General features: G+C 40.9%; 3 protein-coding genes across 4 annotated transcripts; 1 reads left to right on the top strand and 2 right to left on the bottom strand.

Moving 5' to 3' along the window:
• The first annotated feature begins 2,774 nt into the window (after nt 1-2,774).
• On the top strand, nt 2,775-3,739 carry LOC121750350 (stress-response A/B barrel domain-containing protein UP3-like). Its single transcript, XM_042144872.1, has one exon. The coding sequence runs from the start codon at nt 2,878-2,880 to the stop codon at nt 3,628-3,630; it is 753 nt and encodes a 250-aa protein (XP_042000806.1). The 5' UTR covers nt 2,775-2,877; the 3' UTR covers nt 3,631-3,739.
• Nucleotides 3,740-9,498: 5,759 nt separating this feature from the next.
• Nucleotides 9,499-11,928, bottom strand: LOC121753410 (bet1-like SNARE 1-1). Of its 2 annotated transcripts, none has more exons than XM_042148710.1 (6): nt 11,796-11,928; nt 11,618-11,692; nt 10,461-10,608; nt 9,898-9,954; nt 9,760-9,819; nt 9,499-9,681 (listed from the first exon to the last, which is right to left on the bottom strand). In XM_042148710.1, exons 2-6 carry the CDS (start codon nt 11,629-11,631, stop codon nt 9,592-9,594), a joined length of 369 nt encoding a protein of 122 aa, XP_042004644.1. In that variant the 5' UTR covers nt 11,632-11,692; nt 11,796-11,928; the 3' UTR covers nt 9,499-9,591. The 2 variants fall into 2 exon arrangements, with proteins under 2 accessions (XP_042004644.1, XP_042004643.1); XM_042148709.1 differs by having other exon boundaries at nt 11,791-11,921.
• Nucleotides 11,929-14,756: 2,828 nt separating this feature from the next.
• Nucleotides 14,757-17,134, bottom strand: LOC121753371 (mediator of RNA polymerase II transcription subunit 20a-like). The gene is made up of 5 exons (XM_042148659.1): nt 16,982-17,134; nt 16,733-16,875; nt 16,363-16,541; nt 16,131-16,220; nt 14,757-15,196 (listed from the first exon to the last, which is right to left on the bottom strand). The coding sequence occupies exons 1-5, from the start codon at nt 16,993-16,995 to the stop codon at nt 14,957-14,959; spliced, it is 666 nt and encodes a 221-aa protein (XP_042004593.1). The 5' UTR covers nt 16,996-17,134; the 3' UTR covers nt 14,757-14,956.
• Between the last annotated feature and the right edge of the window lie 6,909 nt (nt 17,135-24,043).

The raw sequence follows: 24,043 nt of genomic DNA, 5'->3' as shown, positions 1-24,043 counted from the left end.
GATCTCTGTCATATATATATATTTTTGATTTCAATGAAATGACATATATTGGGGCCCCTGTCAAGTTGTTGGAAATTTCTTTCGCATATATCTTTTTTATTTCAATGAAAGGACATATATTGAGGCATTTGTCAAGTTGTTGGGGATCTCTGTCGCATATATCTTTTTGATTTCAATGAAAGGACATATATTGAGGCCCTTGTCAAGTTGTTGGTTACATACTACTCCTATTTTATTATGACCTTGATTATTTTTTTAATATCTCTCTCTACGAAAGTTACCTAAATGACTCATTTGATTTGTGAATAGGAAATGACAGGATACATATCTGATGACAATAAATACATGCTGAATTTAAGATTGTGCAGTAGATAAGTAATACTACTACTGTTTTTGTTTGACTTAGAAGATACTATTCAAAATTATTTACTAGGTAAAATGTATATTGTGATTAAATTAACTTTATCGTAAACTATGAACAGTTTTGTGGTAGTATAATTTATAGTAGAGTGAAAATGGTCCTTCAACTATGCAATATATTGTGATTATTGGTATTAGGTTACTCACTTGTGTGTTCATGTTACTTGTAGATCTGCTTAGCACTTAAATCTATTTAGATTATAGGTGTTCCGATAATATATCAATTACTTATACTCCCTACGTTCCATAAAAATATGTGCATTTTCCATTTTCGTTTGTCCCACAAAAATGAGTGTATTCCATTTTAGTTGTAAGTGAACCTTATTCTTATAGTGGTATCAGAGCCAAGGGGGTCACTAAGACATGTTGAACAGCTAATTTAGAAATCACGATAGAATGTGAAAGCTCAATCTCCGATGTAGGATCACTGGTAAGTCGGTCGCTCCTTAACGAAGGTTGACTGCTTTGGTAATTTGGCAGGAACCTCAAAATTTACGACTTTCGTAGTCTCTATGCTTGGTCATGATTTTAGTAGTTACTGCTTTGCATAGTTTAGGATTTATGTGCTCCTGCTGAGTTTTGATCTAAGCAAAATTCATTCTTAATACAAAAATGATGAACCAGGTATACGGATGTCTTTTTTAAGTCATCGTAAGCTTATTTCTACGTCATTATAGTAATGATGAAATAAAATGATCTTAACATGAACTCAAGCTCGTATTTTATAATATAACCTAAAACTGCATTATAATGACCCTCTGTGTTGTTCTTTAATTATCGATCATTAGATTGTCAAATCTCATGATCAGGATTTAATCTGGATTTTGTATTAAGATGAATTTTTGTATTGATCATTTTCCTCTACTTGTAATATGGCACTCGGTGCAAATGAGAGATTACTCGATGGACATCCAATTCATGGGAGCGTTCATTTAACCCACTCCCCAAGTCCTAGAGATTATTCCCTTTTGATATATTTTTTTGTTTCAGCGTGTAGTTTTAAATACCACTCCCTAAGTCCTATTTATCTATAACTACATGTACTATATAAATAAAAAATATAAAATTAGACCTATTTATCTATTACTGCTTGTAGTATATAAATAAAAAATACTTCATCTGTCATTACTACTTGTAGTATATAAATAAAAAATACTTCATCTGTCATTTTTTTAGTAGATGCATTTCTTTTCACACAAATTTTAAAAAAAATTTACGTTAAGTGAGTTCAATAAAATAAGAAAAGAAAAAAATAGAGAGACAAAGAGTAAAATAAGAAAAGAAAAAAGTAGAGAGACAAAGAGAGAATAAAATAAGAAATAATGAAGATATTGTTTTTTTTAAAAAAAGAAATGAAATAATTATACTAAAGCAGTATTTTACCATAATGGGTACAAAATTTTAAAAGTAAATTTGTGACGATTTTATAAAAAGCAAAATTTCCTTCTAATTCAATCCATTTTAATTGCAAGTAAAGAATGTAATCTATAACTTTAATATTAAATTAATTAGATTAATTGGATATACTAGTTTATTAAAATGAGGGAACATCATTTTAGGTCTACGAACTTTGACAAAGTATCATTTTAGGTCCGTAAACTTTGAAAATCTTATTTTAAGTCCGTGAACTTTGAGTTAGTATCATTTTAGGTCCTTTTTACTATTTCCAAGTTTTTTTGGACGAAAATACCCTCAATACATTAAATGTATATATTTTTAATAAATTTATCATATACTCATATTTTTTTTATAAATATCTTTACAATATATTTTTGACAAATTTTCTAAATATAATTTGACCTTAAATATTATCACTTAATTTTGTGACATGCAAGTAAAATTGCTTCTTCAATTTTTTATCTTATTTTTTTTAATGTTGAATAAATAACTTTTCTCTAATAAAAAAAATTGAATAAAGATCTTTTCTTGCATGTCACAAAATTAAATTATAATATTGAAGGTCAAATTATATTTAGAAAATTTGTCAAAAATATATTGTAAAGATATTTATAAAAAGATCTTTATTCAATTTTTTTATTATTAAAGAAAAGTTCTTTATTCAATTTTAAAAAAAATTAATATAAAAAATTGAAGAAGCAATTTTACTTGCATGTCACAAAATTAAGTAATAATATTTAAGGTCAAATTATATTTAGAAAATTTGTCAAAAATATATTGTAAAGATATTTATAAAAAATATGAGTATATGATAAATTTATTAAAAATATATATATTTTAAGGTATTGAGGGTATTTTCGTCCCAAAAAACTTGGAAATAGTAAAAAGGACCTAAAATGATACTAACTCAAAGTTCACGGACCTAAAATAAGATTTTCAAAGTTCACGGACCTAAAATGATACTTTGGCAAAGTTCGTTGACCTAAAATGATGTTCCCTCTATTAAAATAAAAAAAATTGGCCCTAATCGTGCGATAGCCACTCGTTTCCACTCCAAAAATGCTGTGTGTGAAAGCCGCAGTCCGCACCAACGCCCTCGCCTCCGCTCTCCGCTCCCCGCAGCCTCTCCGCCGCTTTCCTTCCTCCGTCAGAATGTCTTCATCCGCCCCTAGCCAGATCATCGAGCACGTGGTCCTACTGAAAGCGAAGCCCTCCGCCGACCCGTCCGCCGTCGCCGACATGCTCCGCAGCCTCAACGGCCTCGCAACCCTCGATTCCGTCCTCCACATCTCCGCCGGCCCCGTCGCCCGCTGCCGATCCACCGCCCTCACCTTCACCCACCTCCTCCACTCCCGCTACAGATCCAAATCGGATCTGGCGTCCTACACCGACGACCCCGCGCACGTCAGCGTCGTCGCCGATTACGTCAAGCCAGTCGTCGACGACGTCATGGCCGTCGATTGGGTGGCTGATGACTTCGCCGGGGCGGTGGCGGTCCCTCCGGGGGAGTCGCTGCGGCTGACGGTGATGAAGCTGAGGGAGGAGGGGGTCGGGAAGGGTGAGATTTTGGGGATTGTGAGGGGGATGAAGGGGAAATTCGATTCGATTGAGCAGCTGACGGTTGGGGAGAATTTCTCCCCCGGGAGGAGCAAGGGCTTCTCGATCGCGTCGATAGCGGTGGTGAAGGACCTTGCATCGTTGGGCGAACAATCGAATCTGGTGAATGATCAAAAGGATAAGGCTAGGGAGTTTCTCGACGGCGTCGTGGTGCTCGATTATACGGTGCCGGCTTCTGTTCCGGCTAGCCTTTGATTTAAGCTTTTTCTTCCAGTTTTTATTTTGTAGTAACAAACAATGGTTATTGTTTTGTTTTGTATTGTTCATCTAAATAAATGGGAAGAATGATTTTATGATTGGAGTATTTGATGGATTATAATTGTGTTAATTGGTTGTTGATAGTCGAATTTACTTTAATTTGCCAAATATGGATGAATTCGAGTTTTGGGCGAATTTATGAAAAGAGTGGCCATCGCTTTCCCCTCCACAGTGGGAGCGGGGGGATTGATTGGCTTCTACTATGATTGCTCTTAACGGCGTTTTCAAGAAAAACCCATAGGTAGGTGTCCACTCTAAGGCGGACACGCCCAATAGCCCCGCCCAAGTTTTTATCCATAGCTCCATTTTTGTTGTCCATAGCCCCAAAATTCTATTTCCGCCACTATAGTGGACAACTCCAATAGCCCCCCAAATTTTATAATCAATTTTCATTTTTAAATATTTTTTAGTTTCAATCAAGTGTAATTTAAATAATCGCAGTGTAAATAACTAGAATACGAGGTAATTAGGGCTGAATATTCGTTGTATTGCAAACCGGTAAAATTATACAACGAATAATTAAAATAAAATACAACTACAAAACTCCGACACCGTCTACTCGGTGTCGGAGTCGGCTTCCCCGTCTTCCTCTTCTTCTTCTTCTTCTTCTTCTTCTTCTTCTTCTTCTCCTCCTCCTCTCTCGCTGCTGCCGGCCGCGGTATCCCCAGGCGCATTATCAACCAACCCCAGTCGACTCTCAATCCGATTGATGAGCCTCTTGTAGACGTTCATGACGTACGGGTCATCTTCCCCTGCGTATGACCTGCATACGTCTTGCAGTTGTTGCATCAACGTTACGTCTATGGTATTGGCCAATACCTCGTGCGGTTGCACCGTGGGCTGTGGGATTGGGGCAGACTGGGGGATGCGCGATCCGGACGCGGCCGCCGTTTGGCGGGAGGCACTTCTACCCCCTCTGGCGCTGCGGATAGAGGCCTGTTGTCCCATGGACCGTCGTCGCCTAATGTGAGTCGCGGCTGGCTCTTCGACTTGCTCGTCGAACTGCTCGAACTCGTGCGAGCCGCTCCCACTGCTGTATTCCCCGGCAAGGTTGTGCCTTGTGCGCTTCGGGCCAGGAGCTGTTTCCACCTCGTTCGCCACGATCGACCTGAATTTCGGACAATCCGCGAGGACAAGATACTCCTCCCACAAGGTAAACTTCAGCTGGCCCGTCTTGCGGTATTGGCCCTCCGACAGGGTCTTCACATCTGCTGCGCTTCGGCCACCCTCGGCGTGGCGAAGGTTGTTCTCGTATATGGACACGAACAGCTTGGTAGCCCGCAGTATCCTACCGAACTTTTTTCGGATCTGTTCTGGGTCGCGCTTCTCGGCGCCGTCGGGCTTGAATTCCTCGTATGCCATCATGACGCGCCTCCGCCCCTAGGGCCTCTGCCCCTACCGCCACCAGAGCCCAGACTGCCGCTACCTCCTCGGGTCAGAACGGGTGTTTCCACCCGCGCTGCCGGCGTATCTGGGATGCCGGAACTGAGCAGACCCAGCATAGTATCAAATGCGTCTTGATCTGCTTCGGTGATCGGAGATTGGCTGGCTTGGAAAAGGGAACCCGGCCGCGGCTGGTGAAGCGCGTCTAGGTTGGGTCGGTAATATCCAAAAGCGGAACGACTCAGATTCCGATGTAAAGGGGGCGGCGTTGGTGAGGATCTCCACGACTGAGATGGAGGAAGGGGTGGACTCGATGCCCACGGTGGTGGAGATTGATTCCAACTCCAAGGCTGTGACGGAGCCGCATATCCGCCAAATCCCGACGGCTGAGAAGCATATCCGCCAAATCCCGATGGCGGCGAATGATGGGCCGACGGCTGAGATGGATTGCTGTCATATCCCGATTCCTCAGTGTCGGGTGATTCGTCGTCTCCTCGGTGCATTTTGTAGAGAGTGTTTTTGTAGAAAGTGGGTGTATGGATTTTGTGAAAATGGGAGTGGGGGAGGAGGGAGAGTGATATTTATATAGAGGAAAAAACAAAAAAAAATAATTTCAAAAAATCCGGCTATAGCCGCGGCGGATATCCGCCACTATAATAGCCGCGGCTATAGCCGCGCCTATACACCCACCGCCGCGTCCTCGCCCCACTCGCGGCGAAGCCTCGTCCGCCGCCCTCCCCCCAACCAGCTGCGTCCACCCTTGCGGCGGACACCCCCCCCCAACTATAATAGCCGCGCCTACCGCCCCCCACCGCCCCCCTTCGCGGCGTCCGCCGCGTCCACTCCATAGTGGACGCTCTTAGAGCATCCACAATGGTTATAGCCCAGCAATAGCTCAGCCATAGCCCAGCCACAAACTCCTTCTGCCACATCATTAATACTAAAAATCCTCTTGCCACATCAGAAATAGACCAGCCATAGCCTAGACATATCATAAATAGCCCAGCCACATCAATAGCCACATCACTAATAACACAATATACGGAATTTAATTTACGAGACATATACGAGAAATATTAATAATACTATTTTAATTTTTAAAAAAAGTACAATAAATTAAAAAAAGTACAAAAATTTTAAAAAAGTACATTAATAAAAAAAATTACATTCATAATCGAAATAGTACATTGCTTAAAAAAAATCACACGTCGGCTCCCTTGCCTCCGTCGTCGCCGTCGCCACCGCCACCGCCGCCTCCGTCGCCACTGTCACCGCCGCCTCCGCTGCCACCGCCGTTGCCGCCTCCACGCAGATCGTCATTCATGCCCTCGAGCAATGTGAAGAGAAATCTCTTCTCCTGGGGTCCGTCGCCGCTCGCCATTCAGCTAACGTCTTCACCATCATCTGGCGCGTTTGTTGACGCGCGAAGTACTTGAGATCCTTTGTAGACTGGCGGTCAAAGGGGGATGCCGACTGGACCTCCTGGGAACCCCCGGCGACCCCCCTCCCCTCCCGTTGCGCCCGCTTTTGCCCAGCGGGGCGAGGTCGGCGGCCGAACGAATGAGGGTTGGGGAGCACCTGGTCCGTCTCGGGGAGGTCGTGGGAACCACCGCTGCTGCCGCTGTAATCCCCGGTATAGTTCAATCGTTGCTTCTTCGGCCAGCCAGCGTCGACACCTACTCGGAATTTCTCGGAGTCGTTCAGCACAAGATAGCAGTTCCAGTAGGTGAAGTCCTTATACAACCCGGGCTGGGGGAAGGCTTTCTCCGCTATCCTCCTGCAGTCGTCCTCCGTTTGGCCAGTACTCTGCATGCGGAGGGCGTTGGCGTACAAACCTGAAAATCGGGAGACGGCAGCCCTGATTCGGTTCCACGCCTTCCGGCAATCCTCCCCGTTGTGTGGCCTCCCCTCCGGGCAAAATAGCTGGTAGGCTGCTGCTACCTTGCCCCACACGTTGACGATCCTCTGGTTATTAGAAACAAGAGGATCGCAAACACACACCCATGCCTTTGACAGCGCAACATTCTCCTCGTCCGTCCACCTTCTCCGTACCGTGGGGTCATCCCCACCCGGCTGCGACGACTCCCCGACCTTCTTTCCCTTGCCCTTCTTCTTTGGGGCGCCACTACCCTGCATTGCTCTCCCGTTTGAACGGGAGTTTCCGGAACTCTGAGACTATCAAACCCCAAATCCGACAAAGCAAAATCATCAAAACCGCTCGGCGTGAACTGCGCATCCGTTGGGGTCGATGTGTGCGACGAAGCAGTCAAAAAATCAAAACAGGGGCGATAGACGTCCCCCCGCGTCACCTGCGTCGCCGGTACGCCCCCCGGCGTCCCCTGTGTCGCCGAACCTCCCCCGGGTATCATTTGCATATTGGGTGCCCACCCCGGCATCATCTGCATATTGGGTGCCCAACCCCGCATCGCCGGGACCCCCCCCGGCGGACTCCCTCTGGTCGGCATCCCGGGTAGCATCTGCTGCCACGGGTACATGTTGTAGTACCCGGGCATCTGATTCCATCCGCCTCCAACGGGGATTGGTGGAGTTTGAGAACCGCTCGTCCCTGAACTAGGCTCGTTGTTCAGATCCATTTCTCGGTGTTGATCTTGTACAGAAATTAAGATAGAGAGAATACTCGTTAATACAAGTGGTGCGAATGAAAATGAAGTGCAAATCGCGTATATATAGTGTTTCGAAAATTTAAAAAAAAAATTCCGCTGGGCTATGCGCTGGGCGATCCGGGCGCTGCAATGGAGCCGAGCGGATCGCCCAGCGCATAGCCCAGCGGTTTTCGACCGCCTAGCGCTAGGCGAAATTGATTTCCGAAAAACCGCTCGGCGGTTTTCGGATTCTCCAATGGTTCGCCTAGCGCCGGCGCTCGGCTAGGCGGTGTGCTAGGCGCTATTGTGGATGCTCTTAAGAAAGGTGGATAACTAACTCTATTTCTAAAAAATACATCTATACCGGCGTTTTAAAAAATACTTGGTCCTCAAAAAAAATAGTTAGACAATATTTGAAATGGCATGATTTTAAATTTTTAATATACAATACATAAAATAAGATAAAGAAAAAGTGATTATAGTATTGATAGTGGAGTAGGGTAGATTTTTTTCTTAAATAGAATTTGGTTTATTTTCAAGGGACATTTCAAAATGATAAATGTGGTCTATTTATAATGAACGAAGGAAGTAAAATGGTTACTCTAAAACAAATCTCATTTTTTTAATAAGAAAATACATATCTTTAAATTTACACTAAAATAAATTTAAAAATCTTTTTAAATTTTTTGAGTAGACATAATATAGAAAATAAATTTAAATTTAATATAAATGGTAGAAATAAAATTATTATTTAATGTGAAAATGGTTGGAGATGCTCCTAAAAATTATTTTTGAGTTTATATCCTTTATACAGGCCATCATGGTTGATTATTAGGTAGAGTATTCATTAATAAAGATTGAGTTTGTTTTTAAGATATTACTCTTGATTTCCTTATTTCGGAATCATATAGCATCATATTCGTTCCCGAATAGTATATCTACGCATTAATCCAACTCTATATTTTATTGGGTCAATATTCGTTCCATATATTCTGTTCTATAGTCCAAGTCATTATCTGTTTCAAATTATTAGAGCATCTGCATCCATGCTCTTGCCGACGGCAAGAGCACACGAGCTGTTCACCGCTATAAAGAGTTGTGCTCTTGCCGACGGCACGACCCTGCTCAATAGCAAGAGCACTGCCGTGCTGAAGAGCACGCCTACGTGACGCCTCCTGATTGGCTCGTTTTTATTTCGTTAAATTTATTTTTAATTCATAAAAAATAAAAAATAGTCCGAGAAAAAGAAAAAAAATATTTCGGATTCCCAAAAATATAGCCATTTTTTCACCCTTTTTTCATTTATTTATTTATTTTTTAAAAATTTTATCCCAAAATCATCTATAAATACCCACATTAATCATACATTCTTTCCATCAAATTATCTCTCATTTATACTTCAAATTTATTTTATTATGAATTTAATTATGTAATTTTTAATTTTCAGGATTTTAATTATGTGATTTTAATTTTTTAGTAATTTGTAATAGTATTTCGAGTATTTTTAATGCATTTTAATATTATGAAAATGTTTTAGTAATTGAAGTATTTAAATTGAATAATAGAATTGTAGGACCCTTGAGCATGCTCTTGCGGAAAAGCATGAATGTGAGTTTTGTGCTCTTGCGAAAGAGCAAGGAGTAAAAAATGAATAAATGTGAATCCGGACCCACATCTATGCTCTTTGGCAAGAGCATGGATGTGGACGCTCCAACCATCCATATAAATTTCAGAAGTTGTCTCAGCCTTTGGATTGATTTTTTTAATTGTCAATATTGGATTTTTTGTCCATACTTGATCTTTAACGTAGAGACCAAAATAGTTAATTTTTAGTATTACTTCATTGTCAATCAAGGTAATGTTCACAACAGTTTTTCATAGGCTGTCCCCAAAATTACACGACTCGATCACTTTATCTGGTAAGATAGTATACAATGAGAAAAACACCCACAAAAGATGCCACAAGTGTAAACATCCTTCTACTCGATTTCGTCTCGAACACCTGATACACAGTAAGAACACTTGGAATTGGAACTCAGAAACACACGGAAATAATAGAGACATCAAGATTATGAAATACCATCTTAAATTTGTCCATGGTTCCAGATAAAACTCCCCTTGAGGCATCCATCTCATTTCCCTAAAATCAGAAAATAGGAAACCATAACTAACACTACAACTGTGCTGTTGAAGAATATCAAATTAACTATACACGGACCATTTTGTCGAGCATGCGGTTATGAGAATCAACCTCCTCGTGTATATCACCAGACAACTGTTCATTCAAACCATCATCAGCAAGCCAAAAACCCACATCTCAACAAAAACTCGACTATATATTATTATGTCTTTTCTCAAATATTTGTACCTGGTAGTTTTACTCATTTTTTCATCAAAATACTACTATCATCATTTGTGTCAAATGAGAAAATCCATATTTCCATCTCCTTCTTCAAATAACAACATTAGGTAAACAATTACTGAGTAAAGGAAATGTTGTTTATTGTTAAGAAATCTCCTAAAGAATTAGATATAACCTAATTCAAAGGCAAAGAGATAATTCTTAAGGTACTAACATACTTAGAATACTACTGTATAACAATTTCAATCACACAGGAAAAGCATTAATAACTTCATCTGAAAGTCACGAGTCCCTTCCATTTCCTCAAATGTGCTTCAGCAAGATCAACAATAGAAATGAAAGATACTAATGCCAGCAATTGTGTAATTAACTAAATGGGTCAACTGAAGCAACAATATGTTCTGTAAGTATAAACTTACCCTTTTCAGCATGATAACTCGATCTTGTAACCCTTCCATGGCTTGATCATTCTCTTGCTCATCGATCTCATGAGAGGAGTAAGATGATGATGCCCTAATACCTCCTTCTTCAATACCATCAAAAAGAGCAGCTCTAGCATTCCGATCCCTGAACCCGATGTTTTTCAATAGCATAGGAAAGTTAATTTACATAAAGGTTCAAGCTGTACTGTCAATAATCAGATAGTTAAACCATTATTCATATAATAGTTTCATCAAATGATTGGGTTTTATTAACTACGTATTTACACTTTGGGAAGATCCACAATCTAAAAATACTACTTTTCCCACGTAAGATGCACTGTAAATAAACTAGTAAACAACATATAAATAATTTATATTTTATGATATCGAATTCTTTTCTTATTATTTAGTAGTATACTTAGTTTAAACAAGGATAAATTCATTATGAATTTATTTAATAGTATCATTTTATAATTTTACATGCATCAAATCAATGAGCATGATTCCATAAACACATATAATTATAGACAAAATTTTCCTTAAATATCTCTTCAATTCTTATTTAAGTTTTCTACAAAGCCAAATTAGTTTCTACTAGAATTCAACTCAAACTTTATTCCGAATTCGTTAAGGTGAACAAAGCACACGGAAATCCAATGAAACTCAAACTTTTGCCTTTCGATTCATGTTCTGCAACTTTGACATTGGAAATGGGAGCTTCAATGAATGACAACAAAGAATCTGATCTTGAGCTCCATGAAGAGCACTAAGAAATGAGAAAGTAAAAAATCTTAACCACATAATTAAGATGACAGGTTCAGTGCCCTAGCAAGGACACCAACAACTAAGATACATTTTGAACCATGAAGCCACAATTCGAAACATATTATGCAATTTTGCATATCCCCAATCTATCAAATGCTAACACAAAGAAACAACACATCTAGTCGCTCCTGTATACTATTCTTAGCATAAAACGTAAAGACGTGAGCATTAGATCTCAATTTCCACTCCGATTGCTAGTCATGAATGTATGATCACAAACTGATTCCAGAAAAAGGAATTAACATCCGTGTGTACTCACAGCTTCATAAATTCGAGAATCATTAAAATAGCAGCACAAATAAATAAATTCAAAGTTGTGGAATCAAAACCTTCGAGGATTCATAATTGAGGAGATGCAACTGTACAGAGATCGCCAGAGATCACGCCGCGGCTATTACCGCAACCTGCGAATCAATTCAGATTTAAAAAAATACTAAAAAATTGACATCAAGTAATAAAAGTTTGATCCGCATCGAATAAAATCATAAAGGTTTTAGAATACCAAACCGCTAAATTATGGGATTAGAATCTGAATTCGCCGGTAACGGTGAAAGAATATCCAAGTGAAAATTTATAGATCTGAATGAAAATGAATGACAAGAGCGTTGGCCCACCGTGGAGTAAAAGTAGCTAATTATCTGAAACCCAAAATTTTTAGAAATTATTATTCTAATAAAGATAAATAAGTATGAGGTTAGAGACCCTAAATGGGCCCTATTTTGGCTATTATACGTGTTTTGGGCCTTCAAAGTTCATTGCATTTCTGTTTAAATATACTATAGGTTAATTTTATATGTATGATTGTAGTATTAGATTAATTTCATTCAACATTATCCAATTTTAATATTCAGTAGTTCAACGGCATCAACCAGAAAGGACCTTTTAAAAATTTATACTGTTAACAATGAATGACTAAACATAAAAAATAAAATCAAATAATTACCGGACTATGACAAACAATTAGAGCATCCACAATGGTCGACGACGGACAAGCAATAGCCCAGTCATGCCACATCAGCAGCACTAAATTCCTCCTGCCACATCAGCTGGACAAGTAACTGGATAAGCAATAGCCCAGCCACAGCCTTGCGACATCATCAGCACTAAAAATAAATAATTAACAATCACACAAGATACAGAATTAACTTCACGCCACATATACGGGAAAATTTGATAATTTCATTTAAATTAAAAAAAAGTACATAATTTAACAAAATTACATAATAACAAAAATTACATAATTTAACAAAATTACATAATTAAAAAAAAAACTATCATCGTGCATTCCTCCACGCCCACAACTCTTCAATTAAATCCTTTTGGAGTCGAATATGAGCATCCACTTGGCGCATGTCGGCATGTGCCTGGAGGCGGCCGGCTTCATCATGAAGTACCTCGCTTCGTACGTTGGGGGCGACCGCGTCGTGGCTTGGACTGGCTTCATTATCGTCGTTGGCCCAACTAGTCAGTTGTACACCTTCATCTTCGACAATCATATTGTGCATGATAATACAGGCGTACATTATATCAGCAATGCAGTCGACATGCCACAAACGCGTTGGACCCCTAACTGCCGTTAGTACTCCTCAGCATCCCCACCACTACCACTACTACTACCACCCGCATTACTCATTTCGCGTTGTTGTTGATCTTGTACAGAAATTAAGATAGAGAGAGTACTCGTTAGAACAAGTGGTGCGAATGAAAATGTCGTGCAAATCGCGTATATATAGTGTTTCGAAAATAAATAAAAAAAATTCGCTCGCCGGTTCCTCGCCGATTGGGAGGCTGCAATAGCGGCGAGCGCTCGGGAATCGGCGTAGCCTCGCCGAAATTCTCGCCGATTTGGCGCTCGCCGGCTGCAATAGTTCGGCGAGCCGTTCGGCGAGCGCCAAAAATCGGCGAGCCGGCCGCTCGATGACCACTGGAGATGCTCTTATAGCACTCATACATATCCTCTTGGTCTTGGACACTACGGATCCAAGATTTTAAGATTCAGGATCAGGAGTATAGGAGTATGACAAATAATTATAGGATTTTAAAATTTTGAACAATTTTTTTATTCTTACAGTTATGAATGTATTGTATTGATGCGAATATAATGACTTAAGAAGAGATAATACTCCCTTCGTCCACGAAAAATAGGATACATTGTGAATGGTACGGGTTTTAATGTAGAATTGGTAAAGTAAGAGAGAAAGGAAAAAAAAGTAAGAGAGGAGTAGTGTTAGAGCATGAATAACCCCGTCCCTATTTCCGGCCCCAAGTCCCCTCCACGTCATCATTCCCCTAAATTTGAGTCCCGGCCCACAACTGCTCTAACCCTGCAGGCCCCAACCCGAGCCGCAACTAATAAATGACACTATTCACAACTCCAACTTATTTTACTCGTAAAATAGAATACGTTGAGCAATTATAACATGAGAAATTCATTTTTAATACAAAAATAATAAATTATAAACTAAAAATTATAAAAAAAAATAGAAAATTAAAAAAAAGTGCAAAAAAAAAAATAAAAATATTAAAAAAAGTGATGATTGGATCTCGCCCCTCTCCCTCTCCATCTTCTTCCTCTTTCTCCATCTTCTTCCTCTTTCTCCTTCTTCTTCCTCTCCCCCTCCCTCTTCTTCCTCTTCCAAAAATTCAAAAATCCGTGAACAGTAGCGTCCCGGCCCACAACAAACTGGAAGCTCCATCGCCGCCAGGCCTGGCCGCAAATGCGGCCCCGGGACCGGCCTGGGCCGTGCCGCATCCTCCTCCATCGCGTGGGATGGGCCGGGACTCGTGATTTGTTGCCCGGCCCTCCGCGTTATTCATGCCCTTAGTGGAATATGGGGTTTATATTATTAGTAAGAGAGATGAGAAAAAGTAAGAGAGAAGTAATGTTAGTGGAATGTGGGGTCTATATTATTAGCAAGAGAGAGGGAAAAAATAAAAAGAGAAATTGTTGAAAACTTTCCCTTTTTAAACGTGCTCTATTTTTTGTGGACATCCAAAAATGACAAATATGCTATATTTTTCGTGGACCGATGGAGTATAATTTATAAATAAATCTTATATTTGAGCAAAGTTTCAATTGCTATTTATAGATAAATTTATTTGAAGTTAACCTTGTTAGTATAAATAATTTATTATATAAGTAAAAATTCAATAGCAAACTCAATTAATTAATGAACATTTATAAATATAACTTTAATATAAATAATTTATATTAGTAAAAATTTATAACTAAATCAACTCTTGGAGTTAATAAGATACTATTAATTAATTAATTAATTCAATAGCAGACTTTAATTAATTCATGAACATTTATTATTATACAGGAGTAAGGAGTCATTTTTTTTCAGACACGGGTTTTAAAAAAAGTGGGTGAGATAAAGTTTGTGGAATATGATTCTCAATTATATATATTAATATTAAATGAAATGAGAGTGCAATGAGTTAGTGGAATGTGGAGCCTACATATCATTTATAGTAAAAATTGAATCAGGACTCCTATTCGCGAACGGACCAAAATGTAAAACGGGACTCCTATTCAGTGGTAACAATATTCTACCAAGATTAAAAACTGAGTTCCTCTTCTCAGTGAAGACTAGCTTCATGAAAATGAGTCAGGGTTGAGGAGCTTCAGATAGTTAACAAGGAAAATGGTGAATGTTTTGGAAATCTTAGTTTCTGGGGGGCTGTAACTGAGAAGTTGCTACAATTTGAGCAGTGATATTGGCATACTGAATTGCTGTATGCTGCATCCCGTATTGATCAGAGAGGCCATAATCTGCAAAGTTTGGTTCGTTGTGTACAAAATGACCCGGTAACGATCTTTTTGAAAGAGCTTCCTGCCAAAGTTCAAAGAAATCAGCCATGACTTCGCGTGATTTCTCCCACGATGAAATCGGTACATACTCCATCTGCAACACAAATCACCACATCCTCAAACTATGCTTCATATTCAACAAAATCAAGCATTACTCATGATAATGACTAGTTAAATAGTAACTTCCTGAAAACTTGAATAGATGGAAAATTAATAGGGGAGATAGATGTTATTATTACTATTACCTTTTCCCTCAATTTCATTCCTCGAAATTTTTTGAAGTAGTAACAAGAAGCATGTATGCTCCATGTCAGCCATCAACATACCAAAAACAGAGACTCGTGCAATCATGCATAGACCAATCAAAGAATATTGGCACCAGTTGTTCTAATATATCATTATCAATTACTCCGCTATGAGGTGATTGTTTTTCTTGATTAATAAGTTAAAAGATTGACTAACTTTATTCTCATTACTAGGATTTCTCGTATCCCACATTTTCAATAGAAAACAACATTAGCTCAAATGATAGGAGTTATCATGGGCCTTGGGATAGCTAAACTCTCCACTCCTTTAAAGTAAACAAGGAATTAAATTTTTTAGCTATAATGGTTTTAAACTAACTGCATAGCATTCTTCTATAGGCCGAGGCAGAAACTTTGCCTGATATATATCATTACTAAAGTCAAATCACCTTCAAGAATGCACAATAACATCTATTACCTTCTCTTGTGTTCATTCAACTATTTGTAATCGGGGCAAAGTTCCTAGATGATAACACACTCTAACATCTTGCTTCGTTTGTTTTATTTTGCTATCTACTCTCTTTAATCAGCTATGGGAGAAGTATTTGCAAGGTGCCACTTCCTAGACACCACATTATTCATCCATTGAAAATCTATTCAATTCAACAGGAAACAAATAATGCACAGTACCAGAATCTCAGTGATCTATGATCATACAACCTAGATTATGTAAACAAATAGATCTAACGATAGCTAAAAAGATTCAATAAGAAAGCCAGTTACCTCCATAACTATGCCCCTCAAATTCTCCGAGTTCATCGGGACCACCTTCCCCACTCGCAACTGAAAGTCGCCAAGTTGATACTGGTTTCCCTGCACTAATGTTAACTTACGGTGACCAACTTATATGAACGGAAACGTTGAATTTTACTTTGCAGTTCTTCCCATTTTTGAAGCTTTACCTCAATAAAAAGACAAATTTATCAACCAGATATTTCTACAAAATCACCTTTACCTCGAAATTAAGTGCAACTCGTGTTTTATACGACTGCAGTTTCTCCATTATCATCTGAATACTCGACTCCGCCTCCACAACAAGACGCTGACCTCTAATTACTAAGAAATATTTGCCGGGCTGCTCCGCAAGTGAGATCCCCACAAAATCACGAGGAAATTCATTCACAATAGATTGTTCTTCAGCATCACCACAGGAAAGTAAAGTTTTTAAGTAATTTTTAAAAATTAGGGTTAAAGGTAGTGAATAAATCGGTGATGATTTCATAACCAATCAGCAATCGAGCCATAACAACATCAAATTCGACTAAATACAAGACATAATTCTCGAAATTAGGGCTTTAAACCCTATAACAAAATGCGCGAGGTACCTCTGGCCATGGCTTTGTAGAAACTGAGAGTGGTTTTCCAGCGGCCTTCTTTAACGCCATTGATGCTCTCAGCGCACTGAGATACTTCTGAGAGGATTTGGGTGTTCACCGTCGTTCCCGGATTCGGATGCCAGTGCAAAATCCTGCACGAATCAAACACATCAATACGCAGACTCGTTTAGGATGATTAAATCGAATTCGAGCAATAGAAAAGAGGGAATATGGTTCCCAATTCCATTTCCGATTTACCATTTGATGGGCATAGGGTGGACGAATTGAAAGCTCAGAGTGAATAAATTTGAAATCAAGAAACTGAATATTCGAGCAGCGCTATTCTTCTTTCGCAGAATTTTGCGAACGGTGAATGGCTGAACCAGCTAGTAACAAAACAGAGTTAAAAAGCCCACGTTTAACTTCACACAAATTTTTAAAAATATTTAAAAAGTACGATTAAAAATTTAGTGGAGAATGAATCTCACTATAACACCCCCTACACGATTGGCTGTCAACCGAATAGGTGATGTCACAAATCCGATACTATAATTTTCATTATCAAATAAATATCCATTTCTAGCGGCATTTTAAAATTGTTTTCAAATTTGTATAAAATCATAACCTAGAAACATTACAACGAAAGCTATTGCATATATTACAAGTCACAACATGTTGCATCTAACAAAATTAGACGCATACGCCGCAATCCATGATCAATAATCATAGACTCTCCGACCAACTAATTTGCTTAATATCATTTTATGATTATCTTTGATGATTTAGCGAATTTTTGATGGGAATAAATGCAAGTAATAAATGAAGATCACAACACTGAAAATTACGTGGTTTGATTTACTGAGGTAAATCTACGTCCACGGGAAGAATAGAGGGCAAATTTGTATTGCTTGATCTAGCTTACAGATTACAATACTGATTTGCTATATGAGATTCAGGATCTAGAGAACTTAACCCTCGTCTATCTGATCTAAGTTCTATTTATACATTCGAACTAAGATCGTGGTTTGCAGCCCTGGTAGGGGGGGTTGATAACTGCTTAATACCACTAAATAGATCGTGGGTGTAATGGAGGTCGTGGAGATCCTGTATGGGTCCACTATCTCCTTGTTCGGTCGAATACTGAGACCGAACTGCTGAACTTTGCCGATCAGCTTTTGCCGATCTGAGAGTTGAGCTCGATTGGTCGGCTTTTACCGAGCTATAGGCTGTGACCGAACTCTTTGGTTGTGCCGAACTGATACTACCGAGCTATAGGCTGTGACCGAACTCTTTGGTTGTGCCGAACTGATACTCTTTCTTGGGTTTTGGGCTGATGGGCCGTCACTGCTATTGGGCTCGCAATTATTGTTTAGTTGTTTAGTTCGTATCCCATCACCACCCCCCCCGAAAAGCGAAGTGAATCACTTCGGCATTTTGGATAAGTGTAAGGGGGAGGCTGACGTCAGGGGACGTGCTCTGCACGTGTCTGCATTAAATGTGACAGCAAATCCGGCCAGAGAACCCAGAAAAAGTGGGATTTGAAACGGTGCGACGAATTTGAAACGCCTCTGCGAATCTGATAAATATTTCCTTTCTTCATCATTGGAAAACTTTTGCGATTATTTCTTCTGCATTCTCTCTCTTTTTCGTAAAATTTTCTTCCGCTTCTTCAAGAATTTCTTCAGAGACTTTCGACCATCAAAGAGTAAGAATCATGTCTTCTTCTTCTGAAACTGTTTCTGAATCAGGTAGTGGTAGGAAGGGGGGTAAGGGATCTTCTGGCCGGAAAAAGTCCGGGGAGAAGACGGTAGAATATTTTCACAGCATTTTGAGTAAGGATACTGTGATATCCTTACACAGAAAATATTTTCTTTCTGGGGGGTTAGTGGTGATTCCCGACGACACTCATAGGGCTAACTCGCCGCCGGAGGGTTATGCCACCGTTTACGAAGCCTGCTTAGAATGCGGGCTTCGTTTCCCTCTTCCCCCCGCCTTTGTAGAGCTTCTTGATTTTTTCCAACTTCCTTTAGGTCAGGTGACTCCAAATTCTTGGAGGCACTTATCGGCCTTTGCTGCCGAGCTGCGTAGACTAGAAAAGGATCTGTCTCTGAGGGCAATCCTTAATTTCTTTCAGTTTAAGAGAAAGGGATCCTGGTTTTACTTGATCCCTTTACAGCCCTTTAGAGCCTTCTGTAAAACCAAATGGCCGATGTGGAAAAATCGCTTCTTTTTTTACAATAGGACAGCGGCTCCGGACTTTTCCTGGAGAGGGCCGAAGTCCGTAATTCCTCATCCTCGGGTAGAACCGTTGGACGAGCTCGAGGGCGGGCTCAATAAGATTCCCATGATTAGGAAACAGTATTTGGAATCTGAGCTCATCAAGGGTGACTTCGTGTTCGACTCCTCGTCTTCGGACGAAGAGACTGAGGGTGAGGATTTCTTTTTTATGCTTTACTGCTTTAGCGGCGAAAACTAACTTTGTTTTCTTGCTTTTTGGCAGTGAACATGCTAAGCAGGCTTGGTCGCAAATCCTCCGAATCAAAGGAGCCGGAGAAACAGAAAACCACCAGCTCGGCGTCTGATGCCGAGAAGAATCCGAAGAGGCAGAAGACCTCTTCGAGTCAGTCTTCGGATCCAAAAAAGCCGGGATCGACCTCGGCAAAGGGGAAGGCGAAGACTCAGAAACCCCCAAAAGCGCCAGAGAGAGACATTGTCCAGGGGGTTATGGATCAGGAGTGGTTACGGCCACTTCGGAACATATCTCTGAGCCCTTTTTATGGCCAAAGGACTTTGTAGAGGTGAATTTTCTTTTTGATTTTCTGGCTTTGCTTCTTTCGTATATTTTTTTTGTGGCCCCTCTGTTGACTTTTTCCTTTTTCCATTTTCAGAGGAACAATATGCTCTGCAAACTCGTCACAGTTGAACTCTCTAAAGCGTCCAGCGATTATGATGAGATGCAGAGGAATTTGAATGCTGCTCGTCACCAGGCCGAACAGGCTCGGGCAGACTTTGAGAAGGCAAGGGCCGCTATGATCTCAGCTCAGGATGAAGCCCAGCGTGCCAAAGACCAGCTCATCATCCAGAGAGAGCGGTCGAAACAGAGGGAGGCGGCTGCCGTGGTTGCTCAGGGGGAGGCTCTCCGTGTTTACACGGAGAAACTCTTTTTGAGCAATCAATTTTCGGCCCTTATCGGTGATCTGCTGAAATTGATGACCGATAATGCTGAGCAGGAACCCGAAGTCGTCTTGCCGCTGTATGGCCGAGAGATTGCAGCGCGTCTCCAGAGTCTGCCGCTCCTTGAGGAGCTTGCGTCTTCATCGGTCCTGCTTTCTGCTGAACGAGTCCGTAATTGCCGTGCTGACCGTGACGAGAACATGGAGGCCATCTTTGCCTCCTTGGGGCCTGTTTCACCCGCTTCAATTTTCAAAGAAGAGGGTGAGCAGGAAAATGAGGCCGGCAAGGAGACCGAGCAGAAGGATCAGCAGACCGGCGACGGGCACGCCGAGCAAGAGGTGCAGCAGATCGGCGATGGGGGCGCCGAGCAGGAGGGAGGGAGGAGGGAGGCCGAGGCTGAGACCGAGGTCGACAAGGAGAAAGAAGCTGAAACCCACAGGGAAGCCGGAGATGAAACTGGCGGAGTATGATTTCGTCTCCCTTCTCTTAGTTTAGTTTCTTTCTTTCTATTTGTAAAATGGCCTTGAAGCCCTCCTTGTGTAAATTTTTTCTTGCGAATGAAAAAAATTCTTCTTTCTACATTCGTGTCTTCCTTATAGCTTTTCTTAATCTCTTTTACTCCTATTGTGGTTTACTGCCTGCTCGGTAAACTGAAATGCCGAACTGACATAGCTGCTTCGTATTCTTAACTCTAAGGAGCTGGAGGTACTTCACTGGAAGCGGCTATACTCTTTGGCTTTAAATGAAGCTGAGAAAAAAGCTATAGATGACCAGATGAAGTATGATGAACTCTTGGCTCGTTTAGTGGAGCTGGAGTCCAACAATAAGGACTTAGAGTCCATAAAGAAAGATCTGGAGGCCGAGCTGAATACTGTCATCGCTGAGAGGACTGCATATGAAGATTTCATCTGCGGGCGCGGGGGAATGACTATATCTGAAGTTCAGAATCAAGTTGATGAACAGTGGGAGAAGCTTCATGTACTCCGGAAGAACAATGTGCTGGAGAGCTCGGCTTGCCAACAAGTTGTGAAATCATTGCGGCGCTTGGCTTCTCTGTACGACATCATTCTTTCCCGGCGTCCCTCAATCGAGAGATTCCTTAGCCGTTTCCCGCTAACAGATGCTCACACTCCAACTCAAACCTCTAATTCACTTACTCAAATTTCTACTGCAAATCAGCAACGGACTCAGGAGCAACCGGAAACGTCAAGACAAGAACGCCCTGAAGTTCGTAGAGGAGTTGTGAATATGAGTGAGCAAGATCAGCGAATGCTTCGTGAAGAGACTCTTCGCCGCCGAGGTGCTAGAACTTCCCGGACTCAGGGAAGAGGCGGTAGGTCGATCAGAGCATCTCGCCCACCTACTTATTCTTCATCTGCTCGGAACGCCCGAACTCAGCATCATGAGGATTTTTCGGATAGGTGGCTCAACTTTAGCAATCGTAGACAGTAGAATAGTCCTTTGTAATAGTGTAACGCATTCTCGTAGGGCAGCGGAATTGTATGCCCAACAAGACTTAGTAAATGAAATTTTTTCATTTCGCTTCTATCACTGCGTATTTACAGTTCAGCGATTTTTTATTTCATTTATTGTACTCGTCCTCGGTCTTATGAAGTAAACTCTTCTTTGACCGGACTGAGTTAGTGTCCTTATTTGGCGAGTTTTATCGCTTGGATTGGACTTTCCCTAGTTAACCGGAGTGGTTTTCGGCTTATTGCAGTTCGTTTCAGACGAATTGCTTGTTTCTTAAGCTGAATTGTGGAATCTTGTATCTTCCTTAGAAGCTTGGACTCACAATTGTCTTTAATACATGCTCTAAAAAAAGGGGATCAGCCTTTAAGGAGCAATATACCTCAGTAACATTTATAAGAGACAAAACGCACATAACCCTAGGACCGAACTAGACACAAGAGCAATAAAAATATGAAAGCACATAACCCTAGGACCGAACTAGACACAAGACTGACCGGACCTTGCCTCTTACAAATAGAACTTCTTGAGGTTGGAAATATGCCATGTTCGGGGTACTTGTTCTCCTGACATGTGGGTTAATTTATAAGACCCTTTTCCCAGGACTTCTGACACCCGATACGGACCTTCCCATGTGGGTTCAAGTTTGCCCAGCTTTTCTGCTCGGCTTACTTCATTGTTTCTCAATACGAGATCTCCCACTTGAAACTGCAGCTTTTTCACCCTTTGGTTATAATACCGGGTTACTTGCTCCTTGTACTTGGCTTCTTTTATGAAGGCCAATTCTCTTCTTTCTTCGGCAAGATCTAGTTCGGCTCTCAGTCCGTCACCATTCAGTTCTGTTGAGAAATTAAGGGTTCGGGGGCTGGGTATGCCGATCTCAACCGGAATTACGGCTTCAGTGCCGTACACTAGACTGTACGGAGTTTCACCGTTGGAGGTTTTTGGTGTAGTTCGGTAAGACCATAGGACTTGAGGAAGATTTTCTACCCATTGTCCTTTGGCTTGTTCTAACCGAGTTTTTAATCCTTTCACCAAAGTACGGTTTGTTACTTCCGTTTGTCCGTTTGCTTGTGGGTGAGAGACTGAAGTGAACCGCTGTTGAATATTCAACTCTTGGCACCAATTCTTGAATGTTTTGTCAGTAAACTGAGTCCCATTATCTGAAATGAGGATATGGGGTATGCCAAATCGGCAAACTATGTTCTTCCAGACAAAATCTAATGCCTTTGAGCTTGTTATCGTAGCTAATGGTTCAGCCTCCACCCACTTTGTGAAGTAATCCACGGCAACGATCAAGAATTTCATTTGCCGGGGAGCTTGTGGTAGTGGTCCTACTATGTCTATGCTCCATTGCATAAAAGGCCAAGGGCTTTGCATAGCACATAGATCAGTCTGCGGCGTCCTTGGGATATTTGCATGGATTTGGCATTTCGTACATTTCTTAACTAGCTGTACTGCTTCTTGTACCAAAGTTGGCCAATAATATCCCCATCTCAGAACTTTTTTAGCTAATGCTCTAGCTCCGATGTGGCTACCGCAAGATCCTTCATGAACTTCTCTAAGGATGTAATCCGTCTCTTCTGGTCCTACACATCGCAATAACGGTTGAAGGTAGGACTTTCTGTATAGGACTCCTTCATGAAGTTCATACCGACGTGCTCGGCATGTGATTTTCCTTGCTTCTCTCTTATCCTCGGGCAGTTGTCCTTGATCTAGATACTTTAATATTGGCGTCATCCAGTTTGGTGAACTGGTTACTGAGTGTACTTCAGCTTCATCAATGCTTCTGTGCGGTAATTCCTCCACCTTTGAGCTCGGATATGAGGCCAACTTACTTAAAGTATCTGCTCGGCTATTTCCCGCTCTGGGAATGTGGATTATCCGAAAATAAGAGAAATTTCGGCTAATACTTTGCGCTTTGTCCAAGTATTTTTTCATCCTTTCACCACGGGCTTCACTTGTACCCAGCATGTGATTCACTATGACTTGTGAATCACAATGAATTTTGAGAGATTTGACAAGTAGATGTTGCGCTAACTGAAGTCCGGCAAGAAGGGCTTCGTATTCGGCTTCGTTATTAGTGGTTGGGAATAAGAACCGAAGTGAATAAGTTACTTCGTGTCCGTCGGGAGCGATAAGTAGAATACCAGCTCCACTTCCTGTCTTATTCGAAGCTCCATCTACGAATCCAATCCAACAGTCCGGCGGCTCTACTTCGGGTTTCTGGGGCTGTGTTAGTTCATCATTGGTAGGATTTTTCTGTTCGGCAATAATAGGGATTGCCTGATCGAACTTTGCCTCTACAAGAAAATCTGCCAAGGCTTGTCCCTTGATGGCTTTCCGAGGTAGATATTCTATTGAATGTTCTCCCAACTCTATGGCCCACTTGGCAATTCTGCCTGATGCTTCTGGCTTAGTCAAAACTTGCCGAAGTGGAAGATCGGTTAAGACGCATACTTTGTGAGCATAGAAATATGGCCGCAGTCTCCTTGCTGCATTTACTAATGCCAGAGCAATTTTTTCCAGAGGTTGATACCTTGTTTCGGGACCTCTTAATGCTCGGCTTGTAAAGTAGATAGGACGCTGTTTTAGGCCTTCTTCTCGTACAAGCACCGCGCTAATGGTTTGATCTGATGCTGCTAAATATAAGAATATCACTTCGGCATCTGCTGG

Source organism: Salvia splendens, chromosome 10 (genome assembly GCF_004379255.2).
Source record: "Salvia splendens isolate huo1 chromosome 10, SspV2, whole genome shotgun sequence".
NCBI lineage: Eukaryota > Viridiplantae > Streptophyta > Magnoliopsida > Lamiales > Lamiaceae > Salvia > Salvia splendens.
The sequence above is the reverse complement of the archived record's forward strand: the minus strand, read 5'-3'. Positions and strand labels throughout refer to the sequence as shown.

What these genes read in the sequence shown, in the direction of transcription:
- LOC121750350 (XM_042144872.1), top strand. Translation starts at nt 2,878, where the DNA reads ATGCTGTGTGTGAAAGCCGCAGTCCGCACCAACGCCCTCGCCTCCGCT.
- LOC121753410 (XM_042148710.1), bottom strand. An exon ending in GAGTTATCATGCTGAAAAGG is followed by an intron (nt 9,955 to 10,460) that starts GTAAGTTTATAC and finishes TTGAATGAACAG; the next exon opens with TTGTCTGGTGATATACACGA. An exon ending in CCATGGACAAATTTAAGATG is followed by an intron (nt 9,682 to 9,759) that starts GTATTTCATAAT and finishes ACTGTGTATCAG; the next exon opens with GTGTTCGAGACGAAATCGAG.
- LOC121753371 (XM_042148659.1), bottom strand. An exon ending in CTACAAAGCCATGGCCAGAG is followed by an intron (nt 16,542 to 16,732) that starts GTACCTCGCGCA and finishes GTGATGCTGAAG; the next exon opens with AACAATCTATTGTGAATGAA. An exon ending in GAGTTGCACTTAATTTCGAG is followed by an intron (nt 16,221 to 16,362) that starts GTAAAGGTGATT and finishes ACATTAGTGCAG; the next exon opens with GGAAACCAGTATCAACTTGG.